Here is a 14828-nt window from a genome sequence, read left to right on the forward strand (position 1 = left end):
AATTGAACAATGCTGCCACTCCTTTAAGCTGCTCACGCTGCCCATGAGGAGAGACAAGGATTCAACTCTACATGACATGACCTTTAAAACCACCACATGTGTGACATATATATATATATATATATATATAAATATATATGACATATATATAAACAATGGACCTTCAAATAAAACCTAGTACAAATATGTTGTACTTTTGTTTAAAGAAATGCGTTGATAAAGGGATATTTTGATCCAAAGTCTCAAAACTCGATTCAAGACCACTTGCTACCTCATTTAGTACTTAGAAATGCAATGACATCACATTAAAGGACCAAATAATCACACTTCATGCTATGATCATTTTAGAAAAGTAAATATTAAACTGGATTTAATAATGTGTACAATGAGATAAATGTGAAGCAGAGAATAAAGATGTGTGGACGTTCGAGAGGTTAAAGTGAGCGTTCTGTTATAATTAACACCTGTCAATCATTACTCTCCTGTGTTTCCGCTCTTGTCTGAGTTTGCCGCTGATTTGCTGATCTGGTGAATGTGAGCAGCTGACAGCGCCCAGATGTGTGTTGCAATGCACCCCCCCACCACAGGTTCAACCACCAAACTCCAAGGTCCACCTCAGAGCAGTGTGTTCCTGGCAGCGCAGTGCACGGGTAAGACAACTCTTCTCTCCTTACACTGATCTGATGAAAGGCTTTCATCACATTTGGATAACAAATAACAACATTTACATGTTTTCTTTTCTGTTTGGATTATTTAATTAATGTTAAATAGCTGATATTACCATCATAAGTTATCAAATCGTTTTTTTTTTCATATATATATATCTATCTATCTATCTATCTATATATATATAGATATATATAGATAGATAGATAGATATAGATATATTCAACCTATATAATTCAGAAGTTTAATCATGAGCAGCTATAACGTTTCATAAATGTAACAAACCGGGGAGGTGTTCATGTGTTCATTCATGACCAATGAATAACACCTCAAGGACATTGGCTCTACTTTATGCGTACGTACTAGTTGACTTGCTGCCACTATTTTATGGAGTGTATCAAGTAATTCGTTTTAGGGGCAATCTGAACTGAATAATGTATTTAAGTACCAATTTTATTTAAAAGTAAAAAGGTAAAAAAAAAAAGATAATAAGGTATGGACTGATTCGGAATGACAGATCCATTATTTTACGTGAACAATTAATTGCTTGTTATTTAGCCTCTTCTATAACATGTTCAAATTAAAAAGTGCTTAAACAAGAAAGTTCTTTAGTTTAGTGGTGGATCGTGTTGACAGCTGTTCTGGTGTCCCTGTGAACAGTAACTCCCTCTCTACAACATGGGCGACTGGGGCTTTCTGTCCTCCCTCCTGGACAAGGTCCAGTCCCACTCCACGGTCATCGGCAAGATCTGGATGAGCGTGCTGTTCCTGTTCCGGATCATGGTGCTGGGCGCCGGCGCGGAGAGCGTCTGGGGCGACGAGCAGTCGGGCTTCCTCTGCAACACGCAGCAGCCCGGCTGCGAGAACGTCTGCTACGACTGGACCTTCCCCATCTCCCACATCCGCTTCTGGGTGCTGCAGATCATCTTCGTGTCCACGCCCACGCTGGTGTACCTGGGCCACGTCATGCACGTCACCCACAAGGAGAACAAGCTGCGGGAGAAGCTGGCCAGCCCCGGCGGCAGCAGCATCCTGAAGCTCCCCAAGTACACCAACGAGAAGGGCAAGGTGAAGATCAAAGGCAACCTCCTGGGCAGCTACCTCGCCCAGCTGGGCGCCAAGATCGTCATCGAGGCCGCCTTCATCGTGGGCCAGTACTACCTGTACGGCTTCGTCATGGTCCCCATGTTCCCGTGCTCCAAGAAGCCCTGTCCCTTCACCGTGGAGTGCTACATGTCCCGGCCCACCGAGAAGACCATCTTCATCATCTTCATGCTGGTGGTGGCCTGCGTGTCCCTGCTGCTCAACGTGGTGGAGGTCTTCTACCTGCTGCTGAGCAGGACCAGGTGTGGCTCCAGGAAGCGCTCGCACATGATCACGTCGGCTCAGCACCCGGCCCAGCTGTCAGGCCCCGTGTGGCCCACGGCGGAAGACGCCCGGCGCCAGAACAAGATGAACTTGGACTTTGAGAGCGGCCAGAGTACCGGAGGGAGCCTCAACGGGGCCAAGGAGGAGAAGCAGCTCCTGAGCGGTCACTAGGTCACCGAGCAGCCTCTGGTGGTTCAGTTGTATTTATTTAGTCTCTAAGGTGGACGTGGTCTTCTCTTCACAGCAGACATTTTGACAGAATGTAATGTGTAATAAAATATGAAATGCTCAAGAACACTTTGGTAAAATGTTGCATTATGGTTTTGGACGGTGTGGGGATGTTGAGACATGAACTGTTTTGCTAGGTTGTTATTATTGTTATTACCAGTATTTTCTACTGGTGCATTATGGGGATTTTAATGTAGCTATATATGTACAGTATCTGTATATGTATGTATATAGCTTAGGTATGTTTTATATATTATTTTAACTAAGCCAACGTTTATGTGATGGAACCTTTAAATTGAGATATTACAGATTTATTTTCTTATAAGGACTTCTTTAATATGTTTTCTTTATGGAACATTTAATGGTGACAACGATCTCTTTGTATTGTCAAATCCTGATTTGTCTTTAAATGAATAAAGTTTCCTGGGGAAAAAGATTCTGTATTCCACATGTTTTTAAAATAATCAAACTGATTTGTGGTAGATGATGAACCACAGTTAAGTTGAACCAGAAGTAGTTTGGTATAGTGTTATGAACATAATCTCTATGTGTGACTCATCCTTAGTCAGACAGATGACAAACATAATATGAAAATAGTAAGTAGTACTTTATTGATCCATGGATACATTTATTTCACAAGCAACACAATCCAATGATGAATTAAAGGACATATAGAATACAAATAAATATTAGAGCGAGAGAGAATACTTTAAAATGGATGAATAAATAATGAAAACATGTCTAATGTTAGCAGATTCGTATTTTTCCACATTTACCTAGAAATTACAATGTGATCAATGTTTATCTCATCATACATCCACTGAACAATTCATATTTTTATGACCAACCAAATATTCTACTAACCAGTCATTTCCTAAAGGACAGCGCACCCTATCATTCTCTCTGTCAACCATTAACCTTCACAATCATCAGGGCTTAGCCCTCCAATGTATTTGCTCCAGATTTATCATTTCTAGATCCTGTCACGTTGTCTAGATGACAACGTGACAGGATTGTGAAACTCTACAGTTCAGTGGTCTGTAGGACACAGAGCACCTGTAGCGCCACGGTCAGGAGCCGGCTGTCCATTCACCGCCGGACTTCACAAAGAAGGTAGTGTTTGTCGGTTATTTTTTGCCTTAATCCCAGAATAATATCTTAATTCATGTGAGTGTGTTTTACCTGGAGCTAGTGATTCTAGACACTGTACAGCTGTTGGTTCCTCCTGTCATTCCTTTTATTAGTTAACAGATTCTCTTAAACAAGTGCAAATGCAAAGTACAACATTTGTATTTATTGAAATATGTTTGGAAGCAAAAAGTTGAAAGTTGAATTCTTGCCTAAGGTAACGATTTTCAGTTCTTTTGACGTATCTTCTAACACGTCTAGTCGGATTAAATACAACTCGGATTCAGTGTTAGTGCTTAGGGTGTTTGCTTTGGAATATTGTGATTCATGTTGTTTGGTAACTCAATTAGTAAACAATAACGATACATAACTAGGGTTTTTATGAAGTGTCATCTGGGAAAATGTCTTGGTTATTAATCTTAATTAAATGGAATTCTGCAGATGGAATTGCTTCTGTCTTTTCTAGTTTCTATCTATTTTACTTTTTACTTATCTATTATTTTATTTTATTGTATGACAATGTTTATATGTGAAGCACTTTGAGTCTGCCTTGTGTATGAAAAGTGCTATATAAATAAAGTTGCCTTGCCTTGCCTTGCCTTGCCTAGTTAGCTTCCTGTATTTGTCCCTATGCAAAGTGTATCATTAATTTATATTCAGTAGTAAGCACAACACATTTTCTTTTTAATTGACTATAATTGAAACATTGTTGTCCAGTCCAGCACTACAGAACATCATGCTGTTAAATCAAAAACACACTAATGGATGAATTGATGAATTGAATGGCTGGTATTTCAGAGAGCATGGGCGAGTGGGGTTTCCTAGCGTCTCTCCTGGACAAGGTCCAGTCCCACTCCACCGTCATTGGAAAGGTCTGGCTCACGGTGCTCTTCATCTTCCGGATCATGGTGCTCGGGGCCGGAGCAGAAAAGGTCAATATTTGTTTCTGTCGATGATTTTGAATATCTTCACTCGATGCATTGGCAGTGATGGGATGCTCTGGGGTTCACATTAAAACAATCTGTCCTGTCTCACAGGTGTGGGGCGATGAGCAATCCAACATGATCTGTAACACCAAGCAGCCGGGCTGTAAGAACGTGTGCTACGACCACGCCTTCCCCATCTCCCACATCCGCTTCTGGGTGCTGCAGATCATCTTCGTGTCCACGCCCACGCTGGTGTACCTGGGCCACGTCCTCCACGTCATCCACAAGGAGAACAAGCTGAGGGAGAAGCTGCAGGCCAGCAGCGAGCTCGAAAAGCTCCCGAAATACTCGGACGACAAAGGTCACGTCAAGATCAAAGGGGACCTTCTGGGCAGCTACCTGACCACCATCTTCTTCCGGATCCTTCTGGAGGTGGCGTTCATCGTGGGCCAGTACTACCTGTACGGCTTCGTCATGGACCCCAGAGTGGTGTGCTCCAGGGCGCCCTGTCCCTTCACCGTGGAGTGCTACATGTCCCGGCCCACGGAGAAGACCATCTTCATCATCTTCATGCTGGTGGTGTCCTGCGTGGCCCTGCTGCTCAACGTGGTGGAGGTCTTCTACCTGCTGTGCAGAGGCCGGCGCTCCAGGAGCCGCCACGTGGCCCCCTTCGCCAGGCCCGGCCACCCGGCTCTCCTGGAGAAGAAGTAGGGGCCACAGACCCCCCCACGCCGTTCTAATGTGAGGACCTTTGAGGGACACGTAGAGGGCAGCTCCGCCGGAGGGTCCTCATACTGCACAGTGCACTGGGCAGCTCATTGCCTTTACATTGAGGGCGTTGAGCAGACGCTTTGATCCAAAGCCACTTACAATGAGTACATTTGTCAGAAGAAGGAGAAACAACAATATATCACTGTCGGTACAGTCAGGATGTTCATAGAACCAAGGGCCAAGCACTATCACTATGTTAACCCATTCCACGTATACACTAACCATCACTAGGTTAACCCATTCCCCGTACACACTAACCATCACTAGGTTAACCCATTCCCCGTATACACTAACCATCACTAGGTTAACCCATTCCTCGTACACAACAAAGATATCTAGGATAAGATGCTACATAACTAAGTACTAAGTACAACATACAATAAGTGCCAGGTCATAGAGAAACCTGGTTATTTGATACTCATATTAAGTACACAAACCTTGAGAACACTATACATTTATACTACATGGAAACTTTGATGGTACTTCCGTCCAAAACGTGACTTTGTTTATATAAGGGTCTGAATGTTGGCCCCACATTTTGTGGCAAGAAATAATATGCAAAAGTCTAGTATACTACTATGTATTACTATAGGTTCTATGTATAATTGGTACAACTAAATGCTCAATATTATCTATTTAAATAATAATATTTTTGTATTAAGCACTTTAGTTTTCTTGGTCCGAGACCTTTAGAGGCTACCACTGATGAAGGATCTTTATGGTGCATCTATCAAGTATGATGCAAGATCTCTATCCATCGTGATGTTATTAGTCATGTTCTACCTATCCTATTGTCTTATCATTTCCCAGACCTTCTTATTCCAGATTAGTTTCCTGAGTAAGTCCTTCATGGGGGTCAGTGAGGGAATAAGGGAGAAGAGAAGTCAATGCCAGGACTCTCTGGGCCGAGTCTCTTCTGTATTACATTTCTGCTTTCTTGTTCAATGATGTCGCCCAACAACCATAACATCAAATGTTATGTATTATATATTTTACATTGAATCAAATATTTTCTTTGTGTATTTCTTTGTGTTTTATCTTTGCTAATCATAACAAAATATGAGGTTTAAGGAAACGCACACTTTTTAAATGTTGAACATCGAAAATGTTAATAAAACAAACAATTGAGTGAAACCGTTTGCATTGTCTTTTCTTTATTATATCTCTCCACGTAGTTTCAACAAATCCCAGAAGTCATGTGACAGAGCCAGCTGAATCACGGAGCTGTGGTTCTCCGCTGTCTAGCCAAAATGTGCTCAACGGGTTGGCAGTGATGACACAGTTTTTGTTACTCATGAAGTAGAAGGCAAACAGAGAAATTCAAATACGATGAAACAGTGACATCTAGGGCTATTCATTGATTCATTCAAAACATATATTTAAAAAGTATCGATATATAGGCCAAAACAACAATCTCTGTAAATTCCTAAGAGGATATAGTGGGGCACAATAATTATTTAAGTGTAGTACAAACAGGATAAAAAGCATCAACTGATCGTATCTAACGTGAATAAACAGTTTGAGTGACAAGTTATGTTTGTAGGTTTGAGTCTCAAACGTAAAAAGAAAAGCGTAAAGAGGGGGGAGGTCCACCCTTAGTTGAGCGTCCTGTCAGGAACATACACCTCATCACAACACGCTACACACCACCCTGGTCCGTTAAGCTCCGTTAAGCTTTCTATTTCACTTGCATCATACTTGATAGATGCACCATAAAGATCCTTCATCAGTGGTAGCCTCTAAAGGTCTCGGACCAAGAAAACTAAAGTACTTAATACAAAAATATTACTATTTAAATAGATTTAAAAATAATATTGAGCATTTAGTTGTAGCAATTATACATATAATCTATAGTAATACATGGTAGTTTGAAGTATTTGTAAGTATTTTGTATGTATTTTGTTTTTCATAAAGGACATAATTACCCTTACAATGTCAATTTTGAATGATTAAATCATTTTCCAACTATAAGTATATAATGTAGTTTCCCCTGCATGGCAGCTAGCACATTGTGGCCTCTGCCTGGCGCCGGTGTGTCAGCGGCTCCAGCTGGTAGGTCTCTGTGGAGGTGGTGGAGGTCGACGCCCTTCTCTTCCGGGCTCCCAGTGACGAACACATCAGGTAGATGAACTCCACCACGGTGAGCACCAAGGAAATCCCCGTCACCGCCAGCATGAACACGATGAAGATGCTCTTCTCCGTGGGCCGCGGGATGAAGCACGCCACGACCTCCCTGCAGGGGTACTCGTTATACACGATCTTAGTGGGCATGAGGATGAAGCCGTAGATGTAGTACTGGCCCACCATGAAGGCCACCTCCAGGATGATCTTCACCACCAGCTGGCTCAGGTAGCTGAACAGCAGAGAGCCCTTGATCTGCACGGCGCCATGCCCGTCAGAGTACTTTGGCGTCCTGGGCAGGCCCTTTTTGTTGAACTTCTGCTCCAGCCTCCTCCTCAGCTTGTCCTCCTTGCGGATGACCAGCAGCACGTGGCCCAGGTAGATGAGTGTGGGCAGAGACACGCAGAGGATCTGCAGCACCCAGAAGCGGCGGTGGGACAGGGGGAAGGCGTGGTCGTAGCAGGCGTTCCTGCAGCCAGGAGATTTTGTGTTGCAGTCCATGCTGGCCTGTTCATCTCCCCAGACGCTGTCTAAACCAGCGGCCAGGATGAAGAGTCGGAAGAGGAAGAGGACGCTCATCCAGACCTTCCCCACCACCGTGGAGTGGGTCTGCACCTTCTTCAGCAAGGCGGCCAGGAAAGACCAGTCCCCCATGGTGCTCTGTGGCTAAGGGAACAAGAGGAACCTTTGAAGTCATGGCACGTTGTCTTTGTCACCAGCGTCATAAAACCACATCGATTCCATTTTAATGCGACAGTTCATCTGCGATAAAGAGAAATGTTGACTGGAATGGACTGACTTAATTCTAGTTCATTATGACTACAAACTAAATGTGTGGTGTGTTCTTGACAATATGTGTTGAAAACTTTAACTTCATTCTATTGTTTTTATTCCCCTTGAACTAACAATCGTGAATTGTTTTAAGTCACGTTTATGTTTTTAATGGACTTTTTACAAAAAATGAGGCATCCAATTTCGATACCATTTTAAATGAAAAAATATGAATTCACTGAATTGTTCCGGTCAGATAATGACACCCTAACAATGTTGAAGATTACATTAAAATAAAGTCCACTAGTCCAAAATTAAAGCATTAATTTGTATAAGCAAGCACATAGCGAGCACACAAGTAAGACAGCCTTCCTACCTCAAGGAGATCGCATTTACTTGGAACCAATTCTTATTTCACAAGTTAAATGGTCTTGGTTCTCTCTTCCTCTTTATATCTCAGAGTCAGAGAATATCTTCTTTAGTTCCTCCCTGAATGACGTGAACACGACAGCTCGTCATGAAGACGCTCCTCCGTGCTCTCACACCTACACCCTCATGAGCCTCGTTGGAGTGGCTGGAAGTGGATTGAGAAATCTAAAGAAAGTCCTCTCATGTCAGTAAGGGCTGAGGTCACGTCCTGTCAACCAACCAACACACACACACACACACACTCACACAAACACACACAAACAAAGACAGACAGACACACACACACACGCAAACTCAGAAACACGTACACACACTCCCCATATTGTGGCAGGTTATGGATGGGTCATCCAAGAAGGTTGAACGGTTGAACTAAAGATATACATGTTATCAAGACATTTTCTTACAATTATTGTACATATTCTTACCCGAGTTATGATTATTGAATTCCAATTAAACTACTGGATATACGTTACAGAGCATTTAATTAGATATCATTCATAATAATATATAATCCATATATAATGGATTATATATAATTCTAGTTCATTATGTGCTGGCTCCACACACTGGGTATTCGTAGTTATGTGGAGTAATGAGCATGGTTCTATGTCCAAAAGTTGTTGCTAACTGCTCAACGGACTCCTTCAAATTTTTTTAAGGAGTTAGTATTAAAAGCCAATGCTATTTCATTGTCATCTCTAGAGATCCCATTAATGCTTAACTCTAAAGGCTGGTTTCCTTTCCCTACTTTCTTTGACATTGTATTTAGGTGTTTCCATATTTGTTGGCCATTACCTCTGGCCTGATTGATGAGATCAATTAAAAAGTTTGCTTTAGCTTTACAGAGCTTATTTACTACTTTATTTCTCAGTCCTTTAAAATCCTTTAGTCATTGTCCATTTTTCTTTTTAGGGCACGTTTTAAGTGCACCAAATTTCCCTTTTTGGGATTAAGTTTACTTTTACTTACTAAAGTTGCTCAACTTTTGATAAATTAATGCAATTACCTGGAAATACTTATTATAATATGTCTTAATATATACTTAAATACGTATTATAATATGTCAAGTATCACAGTATTGCAGAAAGTATGGAGAAGGAAGACAGGGCCACAGAGTGTATTCAGTAATAGTTTTATGTAGGTTGAAGTTTGACAGCATATGCATATTTTCTGTGTGTGAAAGACTGGTCTGGTCAAAATGGGAGTGATTGATGCTTACGGATTGGTCTGGTTTCCCAAACCTTCTGGGTGAAAAGGAGAAGTGCTCTCAGTACAGGGAAATGTAAGTGCATGCGTCAGCCAAAAGGGAGTCTGACCAAACCCTTTTAGTTCAAATATTTAAGTCTTCCCTTCCCCTGTCACGATCAGTTTCAGATCACTTTGTTCAGTGAGCGCTGTCCCGCTCCTCTGCCTTTGCTAGTGGTCACTGAAGCCCCGCTGGTGAGTCCATCTTTGTTTGATTCTACAAAACAAAAAAAAAAAAAAAAAAAGTATATTATTTCCTCAAAACCGCTCCAATTCTTTTTGCATTGCTGTTGCCTAGTTAAGTCACTTTTTAAGTCACTTAGTTTGATAGGGTTAGGTACCATTCACGTAGTACTCCAGCCAGCCGCCACGCCCAGCCGCAATCAGCAGGCGGGCGTCTGAGACTCAGCAGTGCAGTGTTGTCGGACGTTTGAAGAACCGTTTTACACATTAGGATGTTGTTTGTCCCACGCAAAGATTCCTCTCCAGGTTTCCCGTTCAGCCTCCTGTTCACCGTCGCCCCGGCAGCGGCTCCACCGGGCTCATGGGGGACTGGACCAGCCTCTCAGAGCTCCTGAACAAGGTCCAGACCCACTCCACGGTGGTGGGGAAGATCTGGATGAGCGTCCTCCTGGTGTTCCGCATCCTGGTGCTGGGCGTGGCGGCCGACGAGGTGTGGGCGGACGAGCAGTCGGACTTCAAGTGCGACACCAGGGAGCCGGGCTGCACCCTGGCCTGCTACAACTGGATGTTCCCCGTCTCCTACATCCGCTACTGGGTGCTGCAGATCCTGCTGGTGTCCACCCCCACCCTGGTGTACCTGGGCCACGCCCTGCACGTCATCCACCGGGAGAGGAGGTGGAGGGAGTCGCTCCCGGGCCCCGACAAAGGGCCCGGCGTCGCCTCCAGGAAACCCAAATACACCGACGACCGGGGCAAGATGGTGATCAAAGGCGTGATCCTGCGCAGCTACCTGGCCCAGCTGGGGGTGAAGGTCCTACTGGAGGTGGGCTTCGTGGTGGGCCAGTTCTACCTGTACGACTCGCCCTTCATGATGGCCCGCTTCCACTGCCGCCAGGAGCCCTGTCCGCGCTCCAGCGGGGTGGAGTGCTTCATCTCGCGGCCCACCGAGAAGTCCATCTTCGTGGTGTTCATGCTGGCGGTGGCGGGCGTGTCCGTGTTCCTCAACCTGCTGGAGATCCTGTACCTGCTCTGCGCCAGGAAGAGAGAAGGACAGAAGAAGAGGATGAAGACAGCCGCCCTCACCGAGCCACAACACTACCTGCCGGGAAGAGACCTGAAGCCGAGCGGTCCTGTTTGGGCGGCCCAAGCCATAGCACTCCCCCATACTGACCTGAGGGCGCGCCCCGCCCCGCCGCCATGCTGACCTGAGGCCCCGCCCCCATGCTGCCCTGAGGCCCCGCCCCCATGCTGACCTAAGGCCCCGCCCCCATGCTGACCTAAGGCCCCGCCCCCATGCTGACCTGAGGCCCTGTGTCCTTCCCCCCCCCCCACTAGGGGCCCCCACAGCACCCTGGACCTCCACCAGGCTGACCCCCCACTAGGGGCCCCCACAGCACCAAAAAAATAAAATGCATTGTCATTATTTGCCTTTTTATCATTATTATCATTTTATTATTATTATTATTATTATTATTATTATTATTATTACTACCACACAGTTGTGCAATAAAAGTTCTACCTTGAATATACATTACATTTCTAAAACTTTTTTTTTTTGCTTTTTTCAATTCTTTCTTAGAATGATATTTCATTCTCTGACAAACATCTCACAATAAAGATCACTTAGCTAATCACACAATTTGTTAAAGGTCCCATGACGTGCCACCAGGTGTGAGTGTGATTAGCCGTTACCTGCCGTTTTGAAAATCTGGCTCTTATGACATCACAGGTGGGCGTGTCCACCTAGATGTGTGACGGACAGATGAGCAACGTTTGCTACAGTCTACTAGGTAGGCTGGTAGACTGATCTATCTAGCGTACATCATTCAAAACGGCTTGTAACGGCTAATCACACTCACATCTGGTGATATGTCATGGGACCTTTAAATTGAAATCAATCTATCTAAATATATACATATATACATACATACATACATACATACATACATACATACATACATACATACATACATACATACATACATACATACATACATAAATATAAGATAGATGGATGAATAGAGTAATATATGTATATATATATATATATATGTATATACTGTAGTTATGTATATATATAAAGGTAGATAGAATAATATATATATATATATATATATATATGGAAAGATAGATAGATATAGATAGAGTAATATATATATGTATATATATATATTAGGGCTGTCAAATTAACGTGTTAATTTCGATTAATTAATCACAGAAAAAATAACGAGTTAAAAAAATTCACGCAGATTATTATTTTCTTTTTAATTTTTTTCAGATTGAGTTTTTTGGCACATATAGTATTCAAGAAAAAGTGTTAAAGTGTTGCCTGAAATGCATTGCATCTTGAGTGAGATGGAAATGTTATTAATTTGCTCGTATGTTAATGAAAGACATATTTTAAATAGGAGAGACATTGAACTTTAAAGTCTATTATGTCTATTATTCATTGAATCACTCATCTGCCATAATTTATTTAAATTAAATTATTTTGAAATACTTTCTCGGCAAAATGTAAGTATGCGATTAATTTAGATTAATTAATCACAGAGCCTGTAATTAATTAGATTTTTTTTTTATCACTTGACAGCCCTAATATATATATATATATATATATATATATATATATATATATATATATATATATATATATAGATAGATAGATAGATAGATAGATAGATAGATAGAGTGATAATTCTAATGTGTAAACATGCTTTGTGTCCCCAGGGGGCGCCATTGACTCAGCGATGACTACAGACAGCCATGACCGGCTGGAGGTCTGTCCCCAGGCCCACGTACAGACAGCCATGACCTGGAGGTCTGTCCCCAGGCCCACGTACAGACAGCCATGACCGGCTGGAGGTCTGTCCCCAGGCCCACGTACAGACAGCCATGACCTGGAGGTCTGTCCCCAGGCCCACGTACAGACAGCCATGACCGGCTGGAGTGTCCCCTCTGAGGGCCCTCAGATCTGTCCCCTCTGAGGGCCCTCAGGTCTCCAGTGTCACATGAAGACTTCAACAGGGACACTGATTAGTAATGGACGAGGCCTGCTTTATGTTTGTTTAGCCACTAGATTCACCCTTGGTCACCTTATTGGGGGTCCGAAATTTTTCGTTCTTTTTTTGATAAACTTATTTTTCAAACCTATAGGCCTACAAACTTTTTACAAACTTTTTTTTTTTTTTTTACAAACTTTCGACTCTTTCTTAGTACGAAAAGATCGGCTCGTTATACAGCCGAAATGTGCGCTATATGCTGGTTGGAGCCCGTAACAAAGGCAAGGTCCTGATGACGGTGGACCACGTGACCCCCCCCCCCCCCCCCCCCCCCGCCCCTCAACTCCCCCCTCCCGGACTCGGACCTTATAAGCAGCAGTAGAACTTTGACAAGTCTCACTTAGTTTCCTTGTGGTCCCAAACTTGGATTTGAAGGCAGCCAGAGACGCTTTTGTTGGAGCGCCGGAGAAGGTCCTCTGGACTTGTTGTTTCTTCAGGAACTCCCAGGTAGGCTCAACCGTAACCTTACTTTACTCTGTCTGCGCTGCTTTCATCCTGCATCTCTTATGCAACTTTGCCTCTCTCTGCTGGCCTCCAGACAGACCATTGTGATAATATCACAATGGTCACAAGAAAAAACGAACTGCAGTCGGACACGCAAACAGTGATTTACACAACATACTATGTTGTGTAAATCACTGTTTGCGTGTCCATTCCATGTTTCATTTCGCCATGTCATGTAAGCTCCAAAAAGAAAAAAAGAAAAACGCTGCAGTCCTAAGTTTTTGCTACGCGTGTGCCTTTTCTAATTACTGAGACGCAAATGAAGCGGACAAATGAAAAGGCGCTTAAAGCACTGGCCGCTACACGAGTGTGCGCTGTGTGTGTGTGTGTGTGTGTGTGTGTGTGTGTGTGTGTGTGTGTGTGTGTGTGTGTGTGTGTGTGCCCGTGCGTGCGTGTGTGCGTGCGTGTGTGCGTCTGTGTGCGTGTGTGTGCGTGTGTGCGTGTGTGCGCGTGTGTGTGTGTGTGTGTGTGTGTGTGTGTGTGCGCGCAGTGTGAGTGCGCTGTGTGTGTATGTGTGTGTGCAGTGTGAGGGTGTGCGTGTGTGTGTGTGTGTGTGTGTGTGTGTGTGTGTGTGTGTGTGTGTGCGTGCGTGTGTCTGCGTGCGTGCGCAGTGTGTGCGTGTCTGTGTGTGTGTGTGTGTGTGTGTGTGTGTGTGTGCGTGTGTGTGTGTGTGTGTGTGTGTGTGTGTGTGTGTGTGTGCGCGCGCGCGCTGTCCCGTTTATCACATGTTGCTTCATATACTGAGCCCTGGGCTGCGATTGGTGCCCACTATTAGAGAGATGGTCTCTCCCGTTCGTTTAGGAAGAGACCATTGAAAACCCAATTTGCCTCTCAAAACAACAGTGGACTTGTCTTCTTCCCTCCGAAGTCAAGGCGTTCTCCTCCTAATGACACGTTCTCACAGTCCCGCAGTGGTTTGACTCACGGGCAGTATTACGTTTGCAGTATTTATTGAACCCATTGTTTTCCATATCGCCTTATTAGTGCTGCATGGGACTGGGATGGGGGGGGGGGGGGGGGGGGGGGGGGGGACAGCAGTAGCGGTTCTACATTGAATTGCGAGACCCGGGGGGGGGGGGGGGGGGCTGGCGGAGTTGTTGGGGGGGGGGGGGGACACCAGGGTGGAGGGGGGGGCAGGGTGGGGGAGCACCAGGGTGGGGGGGGACAGGGTGGGAGGGGCAGGGTGGGGACGTCAGGGTGGGGGGACACCAGGGTGGGGGGGGCAGGGTGGGGGGGGGGGGGGGCAGGGTGGGGGGACACCAGGGTGTGGGGACACCAGAGTGGGGGGGGGGGGGGGGGCAGGGTGGGGGGACACCAGAGTGGGGGGGGCAGGGTGGGGGGGCACCAGGGTGGGGGGGGGGCAGGGTGGGGGACCAGGGACGACGACACCGACTCACTCAAGTAGAAAGTGGCGGGAATACGTGCAGCG

General features: G+C 44.6%; 2 protein-coding genes and 1 pseudogene across 3 annotated transcripts; 2 read left to right on the forward strand and 1 right to left on the reverse strand.

The window, feature by feature from the left end:
• The first annotated feature begins 617 nt into the window (after positions 1 to 617).
• LOC311373298 (gap junction Cx32.2 protein-like) lies at positions 618 to 2698 on the forward strand. Its single transcript, XM_084490087.1, has 2 exons — positions 618 to 650; positions 1327 to 2698. The coding sequence occupies exon 2, from the start codon at positions 1345 to 1347 to the stop codon at positions 2203 to 2205; it is 861 nt and encodes a 286-aa protein (XP_084346213.1). The 5' UTR covers positions 618 to 650; positions 1327 to 1344; the 3' UTR covers positions 2206 to 2698.
• A 616-nt stretch (positions 2699 to 3314) lies between these two features.
• On the forward strand, positions 3315 to 11142 carry LOC311373302 (uncharacterized protein). The gene is made up of 6 exons (XM_084490088.1): positions 3315 to 3375; positions 4189 to 4322; positions 4428 to 5023; positions 7352 to 7640; positions 7732 to 7863; positions 10108 to 11142. Exons 2-6 carry the CDS (start codon positions 4194 to 4196, stop codon positions 11038 to 11040), a joined length of 2079 nt encoding a protein of 692 aa, XP_084346214.1. The 5' UTR covers positions 3315 to 3375; positions 4189 to 4193; the 3' UTR covers positions 11041 to 11142.
• Positions 6218 to 8376, reverse strand: LOC311373299 (gap junction Cx32.2 protein pseudogene; annotated as a pseudogene). Its single transcript has 2 exons — positions 8356 to 8376; positions 6218 to 7874 (listed from the first exon to the last, which is right to left on the reverse strand). The product of its transcript is annotated as a gap junction Cx32.2 protein pseudogene (transcript).
• Positions 11143 to 14828: the final 3686 nt, after the last annotated feature.

The sequence above is a fragment of the Micromesistius poutassou genome, assembly GCF_964030765.1.
Source record: "Micromesistius poutassou genome assembly, contig: SCAFFOLD_5685, whole genome shotgun sequence".
NCBI lineage: Eukaryota > Metazoa > Chordata > Actinopteri > Gadiformes > Gadidae > Micromesistius > Micromesistius poutassou.